This window comes from Podarcis liolepis (assembly GCF_965112155.1).
Source record: "Podarcis liolepis genome assembly, chromosome: 1".
In the NCBI taxonomy this organism is placed as follows: Eukaryota; Metazoa; Chordata; class Lepidosauria; order Squamata; family Lacertidae; genus Podarcis; species Podarcis liolepis.
In genome coordinates this window covers 58,265,143-58,282,618 of record NC_139554.1, presented here as the reverse complement: position 1 = coordinate 58,282,618, position 17,476 = coordinate 58,265,143, and the positions used below count along the sequence as shown (strand labels likewise).

General features: G+C 39.3%; 2 protein-coding genes across 9 annotated transcripts in view; both read right to left on the bottom strand.

The window, feature by feature from the left end:
* The window catches only part of SHANK2 (SH3 and multiple ankyrin repeat domains 2), a 330,576-nt gene that overhangs the window by 25,152 nt on the left and 287,948 nt on the right, over positions 1-17,476 (bottom strand). For 7 of the 8 annotated variants that reach the window (XM_083462291.1, XM_083462296.1, XM_083462293.1 and 4 more), the window contains one exon: positions 2,573-2,703. In XM_083462291.1, coding sequence (XP_083318417.1) covers positions 2,573-2,703 — 131 coding nt within the window. Of the gene's footprint in view, positions 1-2,572; positions 2,704-2,938; positions 2,999-17,476 lie in introns of all 8 variants that reach the window. The other variant, XM_083462298.1, reaches the window with a different exon arrangement.
* On the bottom strand, positions 2,939-15,617 carry LOC310688678 (uncharacterized protein). Its single transcript, XM_083465476.1, has 2 exons — positions 14,305-15,617; positions 2,939-8,851 (listed from the first exon to the last, which is right to left on the bottom strand). The coding sequence occupies exons 1-2, from the start codon at positions 14,390-14,392 to the stop codon at positions 7,995-7,997; spliced, it is 945 nt and encodes a 314-aa protein (XP_083321602.1). The 5' UTR covers positions 14,393-15,617; the 3' UTR covers positions 2,939-7,994.

The window sequence follows — 17,476 nt, the reverse complement described above, 5'->3', positions numbered from 1 at the left end:
GTGCGTTGCGAACATGCTTCCTGCACGGATCACATTCGCAACGCGAGCGTGGGTCTTATGTTTTTGGCTGTACTGGTGTACCTCCGGTTATGAACTTAATTTGTTCTGGAGGTCTGTTCTTAACCCAAAACCGTTCTTATCCTGAGGCGCACTTTCGCTAATGGGGCCTCCCGCTGCGTGACTTCCACTCGCATCCTGGGGCAAAGTTTGCTACCAGGAGACCTACTTCTGGGTTACCAGAGCTCATTACCCGAAGTGTTCGTAAGGAGGACGGTACGTAACCCAAGGTTCCACTGTATTGTTATTTGGAGTGGGCAAAACATGAGCCAGGGTCACATACAATACTACAGATACCTTCAGAAAAATGCTGAATGCAGCACACCAACAGCTAACTAGCAGTTAACAGGCAATTTGTAAGACCAAATTTATGTGCAAGTATGTGAGAAAATTATGCACACAGCTAGAGGTTTCTTTTGTTTCCACTGCAGTGGCTCACACTCCTGAATTTGCAAGCACTTTTCAATTTAAAATGCAACCTGTCTCCTCATTTCTCTCTCTCTCTCTCTCTCTCTCTCTCTCTCTCTCTCTCACACACACACACACACACACTGAGCTTTACTCAAAAATTCACATTTTTTTTTCATTTTAATTATAGATTTGGGACTGTCCTCCAGTCCAGAACCTACACTCAATTCTTTTCTTTAAAAACAAAACGCACAAATAAAAGCAGCACATGTATCAGCATCTATTTTCCTCCTGAAAGAAGAATACAGCACATCTGAAGAAAGCCCGTCTCCACTCCCCAACTCTCCCCCCCAAAAGTAAGAAAAGGTTCCTAGAGGAAGTAGATGCTAAACAGCTGGAATTTTACGCGAGAAGGAACAAGACCACTGAATAACATAAATAATTTTATAAGGCATAAGTAGTGCATAGAGAATAAAAGTGAAAATGATTATTTTGCAAATGAACAGTGAGAGAGATAAGAAGTGGGGTTCATTCCATAGCTTTACTGAAAGGCCAGCTCTATCAGACACCGCCTGTCCCTAAACTGATTCCATTCCGCCTTGTCATGATAATAACTACTATTTAAACTTTAAGAATTGGCCTCTGAGTTTCCCCACCCTTCACCCCCTGGACACTTTTCCTTCTGTGCTGTTGTTTTTTTTGTTGTAAGCTGACAGACAGGGACTATCTTGATTGTATGCAAGCCACTCCAGGAGCCTTTTTGGCTGAAGACTGGGGTATAACTTTTCTAAAGAAATTTAAAATTAAAAAGATTTTTTTTTAAACAATGGGTTGGGGATGATAAGTTGAGGTGGACAGGTGGACAGTCTCAATTCTTCAAAAATATTCTCAAGAGATTATGCTTCTCTGGCACTTTACTTTCTGGGAAAAGCTAAACATCTGCCTCAAGCACCTAAAAAGCACAGAATCAGAAGTTCCTGAAGTGAAGGAGCCACAGGATTTAATGCCATCTTTTGTCCTGTAAACTGTGATTGAAGGAGATACAGTTCAGAAACCGTATCTTTATACATTGAAATAAACTGTTATCCCAAAAGCTTACTGAAAAAGGGAAAACTTTAGACTAGCTAGAAGTATCAAAGCCAGAGCTGAGCAAGACAATCAGAAGTTTCATATTTCTTTGGCATGTCTTCCCTGAGGAGGAGAATATTTATTATTCCACCCAGCTGAGGTCATTACTTCCTGTATGCTGTCCATCACCAACCAGAACACACAGCAATCCAACTAACAGCAGGTCAGTTTCTCCCCTAATTCTTTCTGCCTCAGTAGGTGGGGAATCAAGAGTAGCGGATGCACACAACTTGTACAAAGCAGAGCCTTCCACACTAGTCGTGGTATTTGAACTAAGAGCTTCTAAAGTCATATCAAATTCTATGAATGATAGTATTTGTGAAATATGTGGCAAATTTGTCATCCTGGACAGAACATATTTCTTGGTCTGAGCAGGATTTCTGATGGGAAGGAAAAGAAACACACCATACTGCACTGTAAAAAAGGTAAAGGGATCCCTGACCGTTAGGTCCAGTCGCGGACGACTCTGGGGTTAGGAAGACCTTTAAGTTCATTATGTGTGATTCTGGGACAAGATCTGATTCAATATTTTGATCTACTTCATATCTAGATACAGTCCCATCGCATCATTACAATAAATCATGAGAAAGGTTTTGATGTTGATTTCAAACTCTGGAAATTCGCTATTAAAAGGGCATTTGAATATACCATTGCTATGGATCCAGTTCAAGAATATGGTGTAACAAAGGTGTAATTTTATAGAACATGAATATATCACACTTCTAGAGGTGCCTCTCATTTACTTCAATGGGACTAACTTCCAAGTAAATTTTCCCAGGAAATAAATCTTAATCCGTTACAGTGAGGAGTGTCATTCCAGAAGGTGATCATGGGCACAAGTCAGAAGAATTAAGGATAAGTGTGCAAAAAGAAAAGGAAAGCTTGGAGGATTATCCTCTACTATTAGGAATCTGGAAAGATCTTAATTTAGTCAAAATATCAGAACTCTTAAGTACATTTTACAAGAGCCATTACTCACATTCATATCTGTAGCCGAGGGAAAGCATCTGCTGGAAGGTCGTTGTTTAATTGTTGCCACTCTTGAGTCCACGGCTGCATTGTCTGGAATTCTTGATGGCTTGGAAACTGGTACTATTTCATCAACTTTATCTGTAACACAGAAATATTTGCTAAAATAAATCTAATTTGTCCAAAGACTGAAAATCTAAATAATGCAATGTGAAATTAAGAGTTTAACTTTTTTTAAAGATGCAAATAAAAAGGGGACTTTGGCAATTTAACAAGGCAATGCTTCAGCATCGTAAGTCGTGCAAGCCGAGCACTTTTATTGTTGCTGCGTAACATGCATGCTTTAGTTTTAAGCCTGCATGCATTTAATGTTTACTTAGTGTGACTCGAAAAACAATCCTCTTCTTCAAACCTTCAAAATGTGAAGGGAAAATATCTATATAGAAATGGAAAGAAAACCTTTAGAAATTTTACACCTGCAGAGCACTATTCCACACAGTAGTCACTAGAATGCTAATGAAATTTTAGACAATAATAGGTATTTTTAAGTGCTCTTTATGCTATTACTTTGTAACCTATTCCTGATGTCAGGCTATTAGACAAAACGATTTGGCACTGTTATAACAGCACTTTTTAAAGTCTCTTAAATATGCAAATACTTAATTTTCTATGGACTTCTAAATGTTAAATGAATCATACTTAGGTCCAATGAGTCAAGTTTCAAATCTTCATTAGAAACTTTGCTATAAGCCTGGCAATTAATATCTCAGGGCTAATTCTCATGGCCACGTTGTTAGTAGCAAACCACTTTCTAAACTCTGGAGTACTATTTTCCTGCATTTGCCCATGAGGAAGTAGTCATGAAACATTTTGACCGCAAACTCAGATGGTGTTACTGTTTGCCACAAATGTTCAAAGAGTATGTTTGAGTGATGGCCATCAAACTGTGATCTCAAAGTCATAGTATGACCACTTCACTATGGACAAAAGGTAGGAAAACTAATCTGAGCTGGATAAATAAAAGCAGCCTGTCACAGATAAGGTTATGAAGAGAATCAGCCCTCAGTTTTAAGTGTGCTATAGAGGCCAACCACACAAAATTTATCTCTACCCTTTGTAGCACAGGAAAATTTGGATCCAATCGGCACAATGCAGAATGCGACAAATTACAAACACAAACCAAAATAGAAGCAATCGATACAAGTGATTTCTTTTTAAGATGCAAGAGGAATGTTCAAATCTAGAGTTAGGCAACAACTGGATTATAGCATTATACAATGGGTATCATCCCTTTGTATTTATGTTGAAACTGAGTCATTTTACTGATCTAAGATCACACATCAATTCATCCTCCACACTTGGAATAAGAGCCAACCTTATACTATAAAAAATAGTCCTATATTCTTTCTTTGCCACACCTTCAGTATCAATGTTCAGAGAATGCAGTCAGATTATATATATGCAGTGGTGTTTTTTTTAACATTTAGATTATCAAAGCAAAGTTAGCAAAATATTCATCCTAACCACAGGGCCCTGGATACTCAGCATATATGCATTCATAAAAAGTTATGTAACAACTGGAAGAGACTCCATTGCCCACCAATTTCTTTTTTTCATCATGTCTGACAACTGAAGTCTGAAAGGCATCATACTTCCCAACTGATTTTTCTAGAATTAAATACAAAATACCTGCATTGCAAACTGCTTTAGGAAGAAAGAGAAACTAGCCCATTAGTTACCAACTCAATGCAGTCACCTCAATAATTTTCTACAGACAATTCCACCCATGCAGAGTGTTGAAATTAGAGATTGTAATTAGATATGTAGAGCATATTCATCTCTTAAGAATGTGGTTTAGAATGGTATATGGGAAAAGGAAAATGGCTTTTAATGTAGCACATCTAGTTAAATGCAGAGACGCTTCCTGAACCAGAGCCCCGTGTGTGCTGCAATGTGCACAAGGAGCCCCTGCATGTGTGGGTTTCTCAAATCACAGCAGTGGATGGAAAAGATCTATGTGCATATCTCTATGCATGTGATACCAGAGATGCCTCGACCACTGAAGTGAATGGAGAAGATCCTGTGGCTGGGTGAGTTCTGTGCGTGCATCAGAGCCCTTGGGCCCACAAGGGATAGCTGGATCAGGGCAATGGTGTTTATAGGAATCACAGTTAACTTCTCTACCTGTGAAGAAAATTGTCATGGAAAATCAGATTCTTAAGTCACTGAGAAGGCTCAAGATCTACTGCCAACATCATGGAACTGGACAATGCAATAGATTATTTGTAAATATCAATATCTTTCAGTATTCTATATTTTTTTGCCTGCTTTTTAAAAGATTCAAATGTGATAGATTTATACTCAATTTAGCAGAAATCTGAATTTTGTCTTTCAAACTATGAGTAAACCTTTCCAATTTGCAGTAAAACATAAACCTTACAGGTTTCATCTTTGACATTTGGGTTTGCTGGTATATCCACCACCAAGAGGGAAGATTTTGTGTTATGCCTCTCTAGTCCTGTAAATGATGCCACAAACCTTTTGTGATCAACAGTGAAAGATTTTGAAGATGGGAAGTATTTGTTACTCAATGTCTGCACGTAATGTAATATTCCACATAAAAACTCATAACTTTTGTAACTGAAAAGACACACGTAGCCATATTTCTAGCCAGACAATGAGAACTACAGGGAAATAATGAATAGGCTTTGACAGATACAAGAAAAAAGCATGGGTATATTCACTTTGAAAATGATAAAAACCATGCATACCTCCATTATTTTGCAAGACAGTATTGGAAGTCTGATCCAAGCACTAGATCTGACTACAATATCAGTTTGCAGGTATTCGCTAACAAAATCTGATATTGCCACCACACATTAGGTTAGTGGGAAACTCTATCTTTTGTTGATCTTATTATTGTCAGCTCATTTCTCCTTGCCCTACAGCTTCTTCCACTCAAAATGGCAGGTATTACAACCCTTTCTAATCACAGATAGCTGAAACAAGTTGGAATGGGGAGGGGGCTTTGTATATTACTGCAAAGAATGAATTTTGTGCTGATTTTTTTTTTAATCGCATAGTGAAGTTGGGATGCAGTAAAACCCAATGAATTAAATGTATTAAATTTAGGGAGGAAATCTGGACTTTCCAACAATGGTTATGTTTGAACTGTAGTATATTTGTCAAATTCTGAATACCCCCCCCTCCCCAATTCCATCACACTTTTAGAGTGACATAATGCAAATAAACACATCTTCATTATATTGTAGATCTAGGCTGATCTCAGGACGTTTGTGGAACTCCATGTATTTCCCTTTTCAAACATATTAATAAAAGGCTAATTTTCAAAGAGCTCTGCAGCTTGTTTTTGTTTAGGACTTTGAAAGCTACATTGGAACCTTAACAAAATCCATTGGACTGGACGTGCGTTTCATACTTGCTTGTGACACTTCCCTTTGGTTGTTGTTTTTTAATGTAATTTTGTAAGAATGTGTATTCTTGCATCATGATTCTTACATGCTTCAATTTGAACTGTATTTATTTATAAAGGCATCTATATATACCATATTTTTCCGTGTATAAGACTAGGTTTTTCCCCTAAAAAATAATGTCAAAAATGAGGGGGCGTCTTATACATGGGGCCATCTCCCCCCATTTTCTTAAATCTGAGTCCCCCAAAATAGACTTATACATGGAGGTGTCTTATAGACGGAAAAATTCGGTATATTATGTTTAACAAACAAACAAGAAATAAAACAGGCACAGATGGGGCACAAGTGGTTTGCAGGTGTGAAAGGTCATCCCTGACAGACCGGGTGCATTTAGAGTTTATGGTCAAGACAGCACACCCATGGCAGCTCACCTCAGGACAGATACCTGAACCGTACGTTGTGCCTGCATGAGGGGTTAGCCCACACTAGCTGCACCTCACCATTAGCCCAGTCACTTAGCAAAAAGCAGCCACAAGCAAATATTTCACTAAGAAGCATATTATGGCTGGTTTGTACTGCAGCAAAATGCTTCTTGCTCTCAGGTTTTCTTCCGTCTGAAACAAGAGTAGGTGGAAGAGATGGCCCACATGGTCCACAGCCTGTTTAGATACAGCCACAAACTTGGATTTAGATATGGGCTGGATAAATATGCTCTCACAAATATGCTCTTTAGGGAATTTAGCTCCAAAGTGAAACTGGAAAGTGAAGCAGGGCCTACACTGTGCCTGTAACAGTGGTGGCGACCACACAACCCAGTTTGGTGGTGAAAACAGGATGATCTCGAGTACCACTCAGAAGCCACTCTGTATTCCTGATATGCATCTAGATGCTTTTGTGTCCCGCTTTTTAACCAACCCTCACAGAGGCAGTCCCAACAGTAATAAAAATGCTCTCCAACCCATGTGCATTAGTTATCTGCCTAGTGTGCTAGGACCACTCTTAGCATCAGTAAATGAGGTGGCCTAAAGGAAGAGGAGAGATTTTCATATCGTCTGCAATGCAAAGCTGTTATTTAGACATTGTGGCACAGAACGCAACTGCGTGTTATGACTCTTAAATTCTGAGAAGGTCTGGCTAAAAGGAAGACAATTGCTTTGATCTGTAAGTATCTGTGATAGTATTAGGGATAGTTTCTCCTATGATATTTCTTTATGTGATTCACATATAATAAATGCATTGCTATTTTCCTCTGTTTCTAAATCTCCAAACTTCCCCATGGGATAACAATGTTGCTCGCCAAACCATCAGTTCAACAAGGAAGGAGCTTTTGAAAGTGTAGTTCATGTGCCTAGATAGGTTTGCTGGCACAGTTTTTGTACAAGTCACAAATGCTGCAATATAGTCCTGGCATGTTGCTTATTACACAACCCAGCCAAGATATGTAATTTCCACAAAATAGGCAAGAGATTAATCTGGTCAGACCCACAGAGGATAAGATTATTATCAAAAAAGGCACTTACAGGCTAATCCCAACACCTCAGGCCAGCATGCCAGAAACACCAGGCAAAGACTGATCGAACACAATTTCTGAGGCGAATATTGCCAAGACCCACATACTTACCAAAAACTCCAGAATGCTTGCTCAGAGGGAAAGGGGGAAGGGGGGATAATGGAAAAAGAAAACTCAAAAAACAACTGTGTCCAGAAATGATTTGTATTTGTAAGAAAAGCAATGAATGTCTGGCACAGTGTAAAAAAATGCTCTCATGAAGCTGAAGTGAAAGAACAGAAGCAAATGTTCTTCAAATACCAGTAGCACACATTGTTAACAATGCAAATATAAACTACAAAATGTAAGACTAATCTAGTCAGCCAGAATACAATGTTAGCCAAATGTAAAAATGGTCAAGTTCTGCCACTCATGGCCTTATGGCTAAGAATTAAAAGGACAGGCACATTAAAAAAAACCCTTAAAAATACTATCACTAGTGTGATAAATTATTTTTTCTTCCCTCCCCCCTTTGCTTGGCGCATGGGCATGGGCAACGAGGCCCTTTCTGTTATGGCTCTCTGCATTCGGCCACTGCGACGAGGCAGTGTGGCTTGCAGTGTTTCTTGAGAGTCATTAATCCCTTCATCCCTTGGTAAGTATCCAGTGGGCATTGCCACTGCATCCTCACCAGTCCACGTTGAGGCACTCGTTAACTCAACATGAGGTGTGGCTCTTTGGGAGATACGTGTTTCAAGGACCTGTGTCCTTGGTTGTTTGAGGAAAGCTAAAATCTCAGACAGGTAGTTATGGATGGCTCTTGTGGATGTAGCCACAATGCCTAGCTGCAGCTCCATCCGGCCCATGGACTGTGACATGAGACCCATGGACTGTGCATGCTCTCTCTTGATATTTTCCAGCAGCTGTACAATCCTACTATTGGTTTCCATTAATAACCTCTCTCCCTCTGTCAGCTGAGTTTGCCCTCTCCAACCCCGATCCCTAGGGACAGGCTGAACACCATGGTGCTCTTCGTTCATTTCATCATTTCCCTCCACAGGAGAGTCACTCTCATATTGGGGAGTCCTACTGAGAGACTGATCCCCAGGAGATTGTATGTCCATTGTACACTGCGGAGTCCGCTCTGGTGTTGGAAATCCCTCAAAATCTTCCCCCAGGTTGCTGTGTGTTTCAGATGATGACAATGGCCATGGCCAACTCTCTGTAGTTCTGGCTGGTGAATCTTCATCAGAAGCTGGCACTGAGGATTCTTGCTCTTCTGCAGGTGTGGATGGTGAACTTCCTCTCTGGTGCCTGGGCTGTCCAGAAGATCCAGGAACCTCCCCATCTTGCTGCCCAGTGACATCTGGCAATCAAATAGAGGAGCAACAACCACTGTATCTGAGGCCAGGCAGATGGAGGAATCTACATACATCGGACAACACACAGAAAGAAGCCAGTTGGGAAACCAGAGTGTTTGTGTTTGGGCAAATAATTGGGCAGACTAAAAATTGGAGACTGAAAAGTGCAAGTGGCACTTCATAAAATGCACACGGTGCTACACCCATAACACATACAACTGTACTGGATCCCAAAGAACATCTTTCAATACACCTTATTGTGATTGTGACAGTAAATGTCTGTGAACCTAGCAAAAAGCTCACCTATGCATTGTAGTGATGTCACAGTCAGAAATCTCTGTGATGAACTTGGAGTCAACTTTCCAAGCGACCTGAGCTTCCTGTGGTGTCAGATGTGCTCCACCACTGGCTTGTGTGGCAACTTTTGAAGCACTGCTTGCTATCTTCTCTTTTGTCCGGCGCTTCATCTCACCCCTAAACTCCTTCCAGAATTATTGCCACAAAATCTGTGTGGCAGTCAATCAAATTTATCCTGTGAACAATGTCTCTTAGGTCTTCTGTATGCATTCATTTCCTTTTTGTTAATATTAAACTGAAACTAATTATGCACAATGGCATTGTTCACCAGGATGCCTTTTGTTTGTCTGAAGATAAATATTTCCCTTGCACTTGCCTTGCTGACTCCTTGCCTGAGTACTTTTATAAAGAGTTATATAACACGTGTACAATGCAGTTTACAAAGAAAGGTCAAGCATTAAATAAGGGCATTTGTCCATGTATGTTATTTAAATTCACATCTACTCTTAAGAAAATGTATCCCCAAACACTTTAAAATGATTATATATTGCATGCACTTCCTAACTAAGCAGTTACTTTATGCATTTATATATATTATGCAGGCTAATGAAGAATGAGAAAATGTCCTAGGTTGGGGGGGAAAATAAAGTAAGCCTTCTGCCTCTGGGACAATTTACCCATTCATATTTATCTGAGATGTCCTCTCAAATTATCATAACAATCACTTATTCAAAGTACATTTCCCAATCTTAAGCAAGATTTGTGTGTGAACAGCATGATTCTCACTAAGTCTACCTAGTAAACAAGAGTAACTACTACTAATCATTCCTGGTGAACTGGTTGCTCTGTGTGGTTGGTGCTAAGTAATTTGCACCTGCTTTGCAGAATCTCCAAATGAATTTGTATTTGGTTAGGTGTCACTCCTGCTCATTGACACACACCACATGCTGCTCTTATGAACTTAATTTGGAGTTGTGTATTTGCACCAGAGGGACACGGGTGTATGTGTGTATGTATGTGTCTGATTGTAACAATGTTTCTTATTATTTCTTATCCTTTGAGATCATCCATCTTATTTTAGTGGGAGCGGGATGTTGGAGGTGGTTCCTAGAGAAAACCATGGTCTCTCTCACCACTCCAAATCCTGAACCCCTCCAACCATAGATTCATTTAAAGGGCCTTGTACATTTCATGATTCAATATAACTGAATATTTAATCTCAACATTAATTACGTTGTGAGTGCTAATAATTTCTCCATCTATTAATTAACGTATTCACATTCAAAGTATTCACACCTGCTTGTGTTTGTTTAGACTGTCCAGTTGCATGTTTATGGAAAGTGAGAATGAAACTGTTTGTATATAATATGCATGAGTTCCTTATGAAAATGGATGTGGAGACAGAGCGGCAAGCAAGCCTTGGATATTCCACTGCATGGATACTTTGTAAAGGGACTTCACAAGACAATTTAAATGTAATACCTGCTGCTTTTGCACTTTAATTCCCACCTTTGCTCCACCAGCCCAGCGACAGCTGTAACCAGTGATTCCTATATCCCTTAGATAGATAGTGCGGGACCACAAAACCCACTTTCCAGAATTCTCTGCTAGGGTACACATATAAAACAGGGATGTTTTTAACCACATGAACAAATGTCTTTTTCAAAATTCTAACTGAATCTCTAGAGCAGGGATGGCCAGCTGAGGCCCATGAGCAAGATGTGGCCCAGGAAATAATTTTATCTGCCTTACTCCCTGCTACATTTCAATCAGTAATAACATTTTATATAAAAAGGAATTTTTTTTTTTTAAAGGTTGTGTGAGAAGCCTTTCACGTTGTTAGCTGTGCAAATCTATGATTCTATCTCCAGGTTTTGAATGCAACAGCCCAAATCATGATCCAGCACACATGCACCATAACTATGAAACCGCTTTTCCTAGGTCATGCTGAATACAACTTCTGACTAGTTGCGAGAAGGTCCAATTGGACAGCAAAATATACTCCCCTTCCAGGAATGGAATCTAGAGAACTGAGTGGCCGCTTATAATGCAGAAGGTGGCCATCCCATTCTAAAGAAGGGATATTATTATTATTGGATATCATTGATCATATGAAGTCAGGCATTTTTCATATTTTAAAACTCTTTGTCTGAACATTTACAACAGAACCAAATGGAAAATAGTAGACCTGATAAAATAATCTGAAAAATATAACCTATCCCACCCCCAGCTGATGTGTGAACATTGATATACAAATAAAATAATATTTTGGCATAGTTTGTTATTTATGTAGATGGTTCATTTGCCATTTACTGGTGAATCCAGTTTCCTAACTTGAAAAAAAAAATCCTTATTGCTCAGAAACATTTTATTCACTGCAACGTCTTCCTAAGCAAATAACTTCAGCCTTCCAATCAGAGAGATTGGCATGTGTGGCCAATCACACAAATAACAAACTGAGTAAACAGTTTATAAACAATCAATGGACTTAAATTCTGACACTGTTGTCGAATACTTATGAATCATGAATACATTCAAAGAGGTTAAGATGGGTTGTTAGACTAGCCATTAACAATGAAGGGGCTGAATCAAGAGGCAACATTAACAACAAAGTGTTCAAGCATCTCTGATAACTAGGATTTACAGCCTTTATTTAATATTATTATGGGGCACAGAGAACCTTAAGCTGATTTTCATTCAATGCAGAGCAACTGTGGCAACTTGGGATAATGGTTGATGCATCAGGCTCTGCTTGAAAGGTCATTTTCTTGCTGTCTGCAAGTTGGCCTGATAAAATTCAGGACTTGGAAGTTGTTAAGATGATGGCACCAGTGCTATGTTGGTGGTGTGAAAGAAGTGCATTTGGTAATATGGAGACAATGGAAATTTGGTGTGCCTAGAAACTGTGCTGCTCAGCAGCAGGACTGAATGATCAAATGGCTTACGCTTCTGCACCATGTGACTAGAAATATTAAAATCAAGTTAACTTCTCTCTTGAATTAGGTGCCTTGATCTTGCATTGTTGCCTAGTTCTTCACCAGGAGCATACAACAACTGGACTGCAAGGATCAACATGTAAACAAAATAAATATTATGCATTTATCTTCTAAATACTTTTCATCTACAGATTTGGTTTCATTACAGGGGCACAAATCACTAGCTTGGGGTTACGCTCAATGAGATGTAGAAATAATAATAATGAAAAGAAAATGAAGCAATTATTTATGCCCAGTGCAGATGCAACACTGTTGATCTTTTACTCATGGTTAAGAGACTGGGAATAAGCTGCACATAAGATCATGCAGGAGTTATTTACTGAGCTAACCGTAATGCTAACGCTAACCATGATTAACGCTCAACAGCTTTACAGGGTTTGCCAGCTTATTGAAGCCTTGCTTCAAATCCTGATTAATGCTTAGCGAAGGCAAGCTTTTAACCATGCTTAGTACCACTGCAGATTATTTATTATTCTCAAAAATATTTGACTTTCTATAGGAAACCAGCACATAAGCTGACACTACATAAAAACATGTTAATACAATTGAAGACAAAATGTAAGACTCTGAGATGAATTTAAAATAGGAACAAATAAACCAAAGCAGATGTAATGATAAATATAATTAAAGTTCAAAGGAGAAAGAATGCCTGAGACAAAAGGAGACAGAGGAAAGAGAGGGTTAGATTCAGACCTGCTGTTCAACAAATCGAAGGCCTCCTTCTATTCACAAAAGCAAGTCAATTCCTGCAGAGGCTCCCGTAGGTGAGAGGAGGAAGATAACTTTTGATAGTTCCCCTCTCCCCCTCCAGACCCATATCCATGCTGTTCCGGAGGATCCCCCCCAATCCTCTGGAGCAGATTCTGGAGAGCACAGAAGGCTCCAGGAGGAAAGGAAATATTGAAAATCATGTTTCAGCTTCCATTTGTGGGAGCATCCAGTTTGCATGGCTGCTTCCTCCCCACCAGGGAAGGAGGGGTGAATGAAAACCTACATCAGGAACAGGACGGGGGAGGAATAAATATCTGCATTGGGATCTGCTGTCCATGTGGATCCTGCCGCCTGAGTCAGATGCCTCACCTTGCCCTATGGGTGGGCCGACCCTGCCAGTTTGTGCAATTCTGCTCTGCGCAAACCTGTACCCAACCCAAGGTATCTGTGCATGACCAACTCCCACTCTCTTAACCATGGTTAAGAAATCAGCACCATCATGTCTGCACTCTGCTTCAGACCCCAACACCCTTACATACTACATCTACCTAACCAAACAATGTATTTTTAAACCACTGCTAACTCAATCGCTTTCTTTCTAGACATACAGTGAGTTATAGGGTATGTGGATGCGTGGCTTCCTATACTATGGTTTAATCAATATTACCTGGTTGCATTTTGTTCTGGCATGCCTACCAGAGTTCTCAACTATAAAGATGTATTTGAAAACAGACGGAGAAAGCAAGAGGACTGTGCCAAGAGCCTGGTAATTTTTTGGACCGGGTGCTCTTTTAGTTTTTCATTCCATAGTGTTATTGTTTCTGAATTAAAAACAAAAAAACCCAGACAGTGTGTTTGGCTTCTTTTCAGCATCTCCCCTATAACATTATTTTATTTGTCAACTGGCTGAATTTTTAAAGTGTTGTGTGCAAAGAGGCAGTGTTAGACTTCTCACAGTCCCTCTCCTCAGTGTGATCAGATGCCTCCTTCGTTTCTGTGATTTAGTACATCTGTGTCATACACCTCGGTGTATTGTTCTGACCCCTCCATGTGCATGATACACCTCATAATTTTGTGTTCACTATTCGTAGTTTGCCTACTCCCTGCCCTGAAGTATAAGCTGCCTTGGACAGGATGTTTGTCAAATGTTGCCAGAAGTCAGGACTACACCAGCTCCATAGATGCTTGGGTAGGATCATGGTGCTGGTGTACTGCTGGCTCCTTGAACATGGTTATCATGCTTCTAGTTTCTCAGTGAATGTAGGATACCATTTACAAGTTATTTGTGATATAAAAGCTACAGAAGAAACACCAAGGACAACTTAGTTCTAGGAAGTATATGGAAAGAGCACAGGCTACAGTACTTATAATAATCAGAGGTTTCAGCTATAAGAAACATATTTAAATTGATTCACTGAAAATAGTTATCTCTTTATGGCCATGTTGAGTCTTACCTGCCACTTGTATTGGCAGCTGATCCCTCCCCTGGGAAGTGCTGCTCTCAAAGAGTCCTTCCTTTTGAGATCCCACCAGATTTTTCATCTCCACTACTGGATTGCTTTCTTTTCCTTATATATTCTTTCCTTTCCCCCCATATGAACAGCTGGATTGCAGGAGTAGGTATGATCTTCTTTGTTGCCAGATAACTGGAAAGTTCTTTGGGTACAATTAAATACAGCTAGCAATGCAGCAGCCATAGTAGCACGCTTGAGAAAGTTCTTGGAGCCGTGAATTGTTCCTCTGCACTTAGGCCCATGTTTGCAGCATGCCCCTTCTTCTTACTGTTCAAGCTGCTTTAGATAGGATGAAAGTTTCTGAATACCTAAGACAGATACAGATAGAAACTGTGCCATGCACAATAGGTTACATCAAACTGGGTGCAACATCCATTGCACCTTCATACTGTGGCTTCAACTACATTATTAACTTCGAAAATGAACCATAACCACTATTTTTCATGTGTGTTGTTCTTCCTCCCAGTATACCCACCCAATGTACTAATGAAAGGACGATACATCACATGCTATGAGATCTATATAAAAGTAGAACTTGTGAGGCGTTCTAGCACATGTTCATTTCCCCCACCAAAAGACACACAACTGACAGCCTGAATCTTTAGGGGTTGCCGATCCCATGGCCTGGGAGCCATTCACAAAATGAAAAAGCTTTGTATAAATTCTACCATACAGTAGTGCAAAAATGCATATTCTGAAAGGTGTTGTGTGAATCTGCATTCAAGTTCTAGACCACATGTCTCATGTCAGTGTAAGATTGCAAAATCCCAAGCAAAGTACAATTCAAGTGTGCTTTCTACTTATTCAGAGCAATTAAAAAGAAAACTATTCCATGTTATCTAATATGTGTTTGAAAGAAGCTAAAACTTACAAAAGGTACCTGCCTAAATATTAGAGCATAAATGTACATTAAAAAGTCATTTGTAAATTCTGTGCATATTTAGCTATCGATGGCTTTTGAAAGCACTCTTTTTGGCAGACATTGCAGATGCAAAGCAATAAACACGAGCATGTACACTGCAGAAGAAGTACCGTTAAGTTGTCTCTCAACAGCTTTAGGAGGGAAAGGGAGAAAGGCATGGCAGGGGGGAAAGAAGAGGGCATATGGCGTGTGATAAAGGAATAATGTGGTGTGTTTCAACCAAAGTTAAGAATTTCAAGTCCAACTGATTTCAACTAGGAAACATATGCATGCTTCCTTAGAAGCAAATCCCACTAGGTTTACTTGAGCTGTGCACAGGACCACAATTTTAAACATGTACTCAATTCACCCACTAAAATCAATAGGACTTAAAACTACTTTGCTGTGGCTGCTGGTATCCATGACATTCTTTGGACATTTTAAATTTATGATAATTTAATATTTTTGATTTTGTGGGTGTTGCTAATTCTCATTAAGGCAAAGGAAACTTAAGAAATCTCTCACTCAACTGAAACATTTTCATGTTAATAATTTCAATAATAAATAATAATAATAATAATATTTTTTTATTTATATTCCGCCCTCCCCAGCTGAAGCCGGGCTCAGGGTGGCTAACAACAATAAAATAATACAACATTCTAAAATCATTTAATTATAAAATTAATTCAAATCAAATTGATGGCAACCATTGGGCTAGAGTTCTGTGAAGATTGCCAAAGGAGGGAGTCAGGCTGTGCCCTGGCCAAAGGCCTGGTGGAACAGCTCTGTCTTGCAGGCCCTGCGGGAAAATGTCAAGTCCCTCAGGGCCCTAGTCTCTTGTGGCAGAGTGTTCCACCAGATCAGAGCCACAGCCAAAAAAGCCCTGGCTCTGGTTGAGGCCAGCCTAACCTCTCTGTGGCCTGGGACCTCCAAGATGTTTTTGTTTGAAGATCATAAGTTCCTCCGTGGGACATACCAGGAGAAGCGGTCCCGTAGGTACGAGGGATCATCAGAATCTGGCTTCAAGACTGGCCAAAAAACCCCAACAACAGTAATGGTACTTTGGAGTGATTATGGCCAAGAGCCAAATACATCTGTGCTGATGTGATTGAAGTGCTTCTGTAAACACGTGAGATACTGCTGAGTTTTGCTTTCAGCTGCAGTCCTTTGCACTATGCTAGATACTGCACTGGACAATTGTCTAATCTTCCTAAGAGGCTTCTCAGGGAGACACCGAAGGCTGCTGTGAAATGTGGAAACCGGAAATCTTGGTGTACACAGAGAAACAAGGCAGAAATTTTGAATTTCAGCCCAATATAGACACCCAATGTACTTAAGAGCAAGATATAAAAGTGACAGCTTCAAATGGAAACTCACTTCACTTGAAAGCGCTCCCCACCTTGTTGTGGGGGCTGTCCAACATAGATCTATTCCATGTCTATATATACTTTAATTTAAAGTCTACATTGACAGGTAAATTGAGATAGTTTCTCAATGCATTGTGTACGTGTATTAGACATGGCATCTCTTAAACAGCTGACTAGCATTAAGATGTAATTTTAAAATTAAGAAAAAGGATTTTATAGCCTGATCTATAACCCAGTAAACCTTGAATATTTGCATATCAACCAGTATGGTTTCATTGACTAATTCAAAGATTGAAAAAGCACAAATTCAAGTGTTTAATCTTAGATTAGTTCCAGAAAAGGATAGTCATGAATGGGAAAAGCAAGGGGGGAAATGTTAGTGCTGTTTGAAATGTATGTAAGATTAACTTATTTGATTATAAAAAGAACAATTTCCCTCTTTTATTATTACATAAATTTTATTTGTTAACAAAGTTTAATAAAGCAAACTTAAAATAGTTACGGGTCAGACTGTTAATTACATTTGCTCACAAGAAATAACCACTGATACCATATTCAGTTTGTGGCTAATTTATTTAACATTTGCAAGCTTTTTACAGATGCTAAAAATGAATGCAATCAAATTATTCTTATTTTATATGACATTTTAAGACACAAAACACAGATTCTCTCCATATGTGAAATGTATAACATAAAAATGTTATCTCAGGGGAGTCTGATATTTTGTACATAGAAGTTCTGTAATTTACGAAAAGAATGCTACTAAAGATGAACGGATGGTATCAAGATAAAATAATCTAAATCTGGAATCAGACATAATGACTCAAATTCAGACACAAATCAA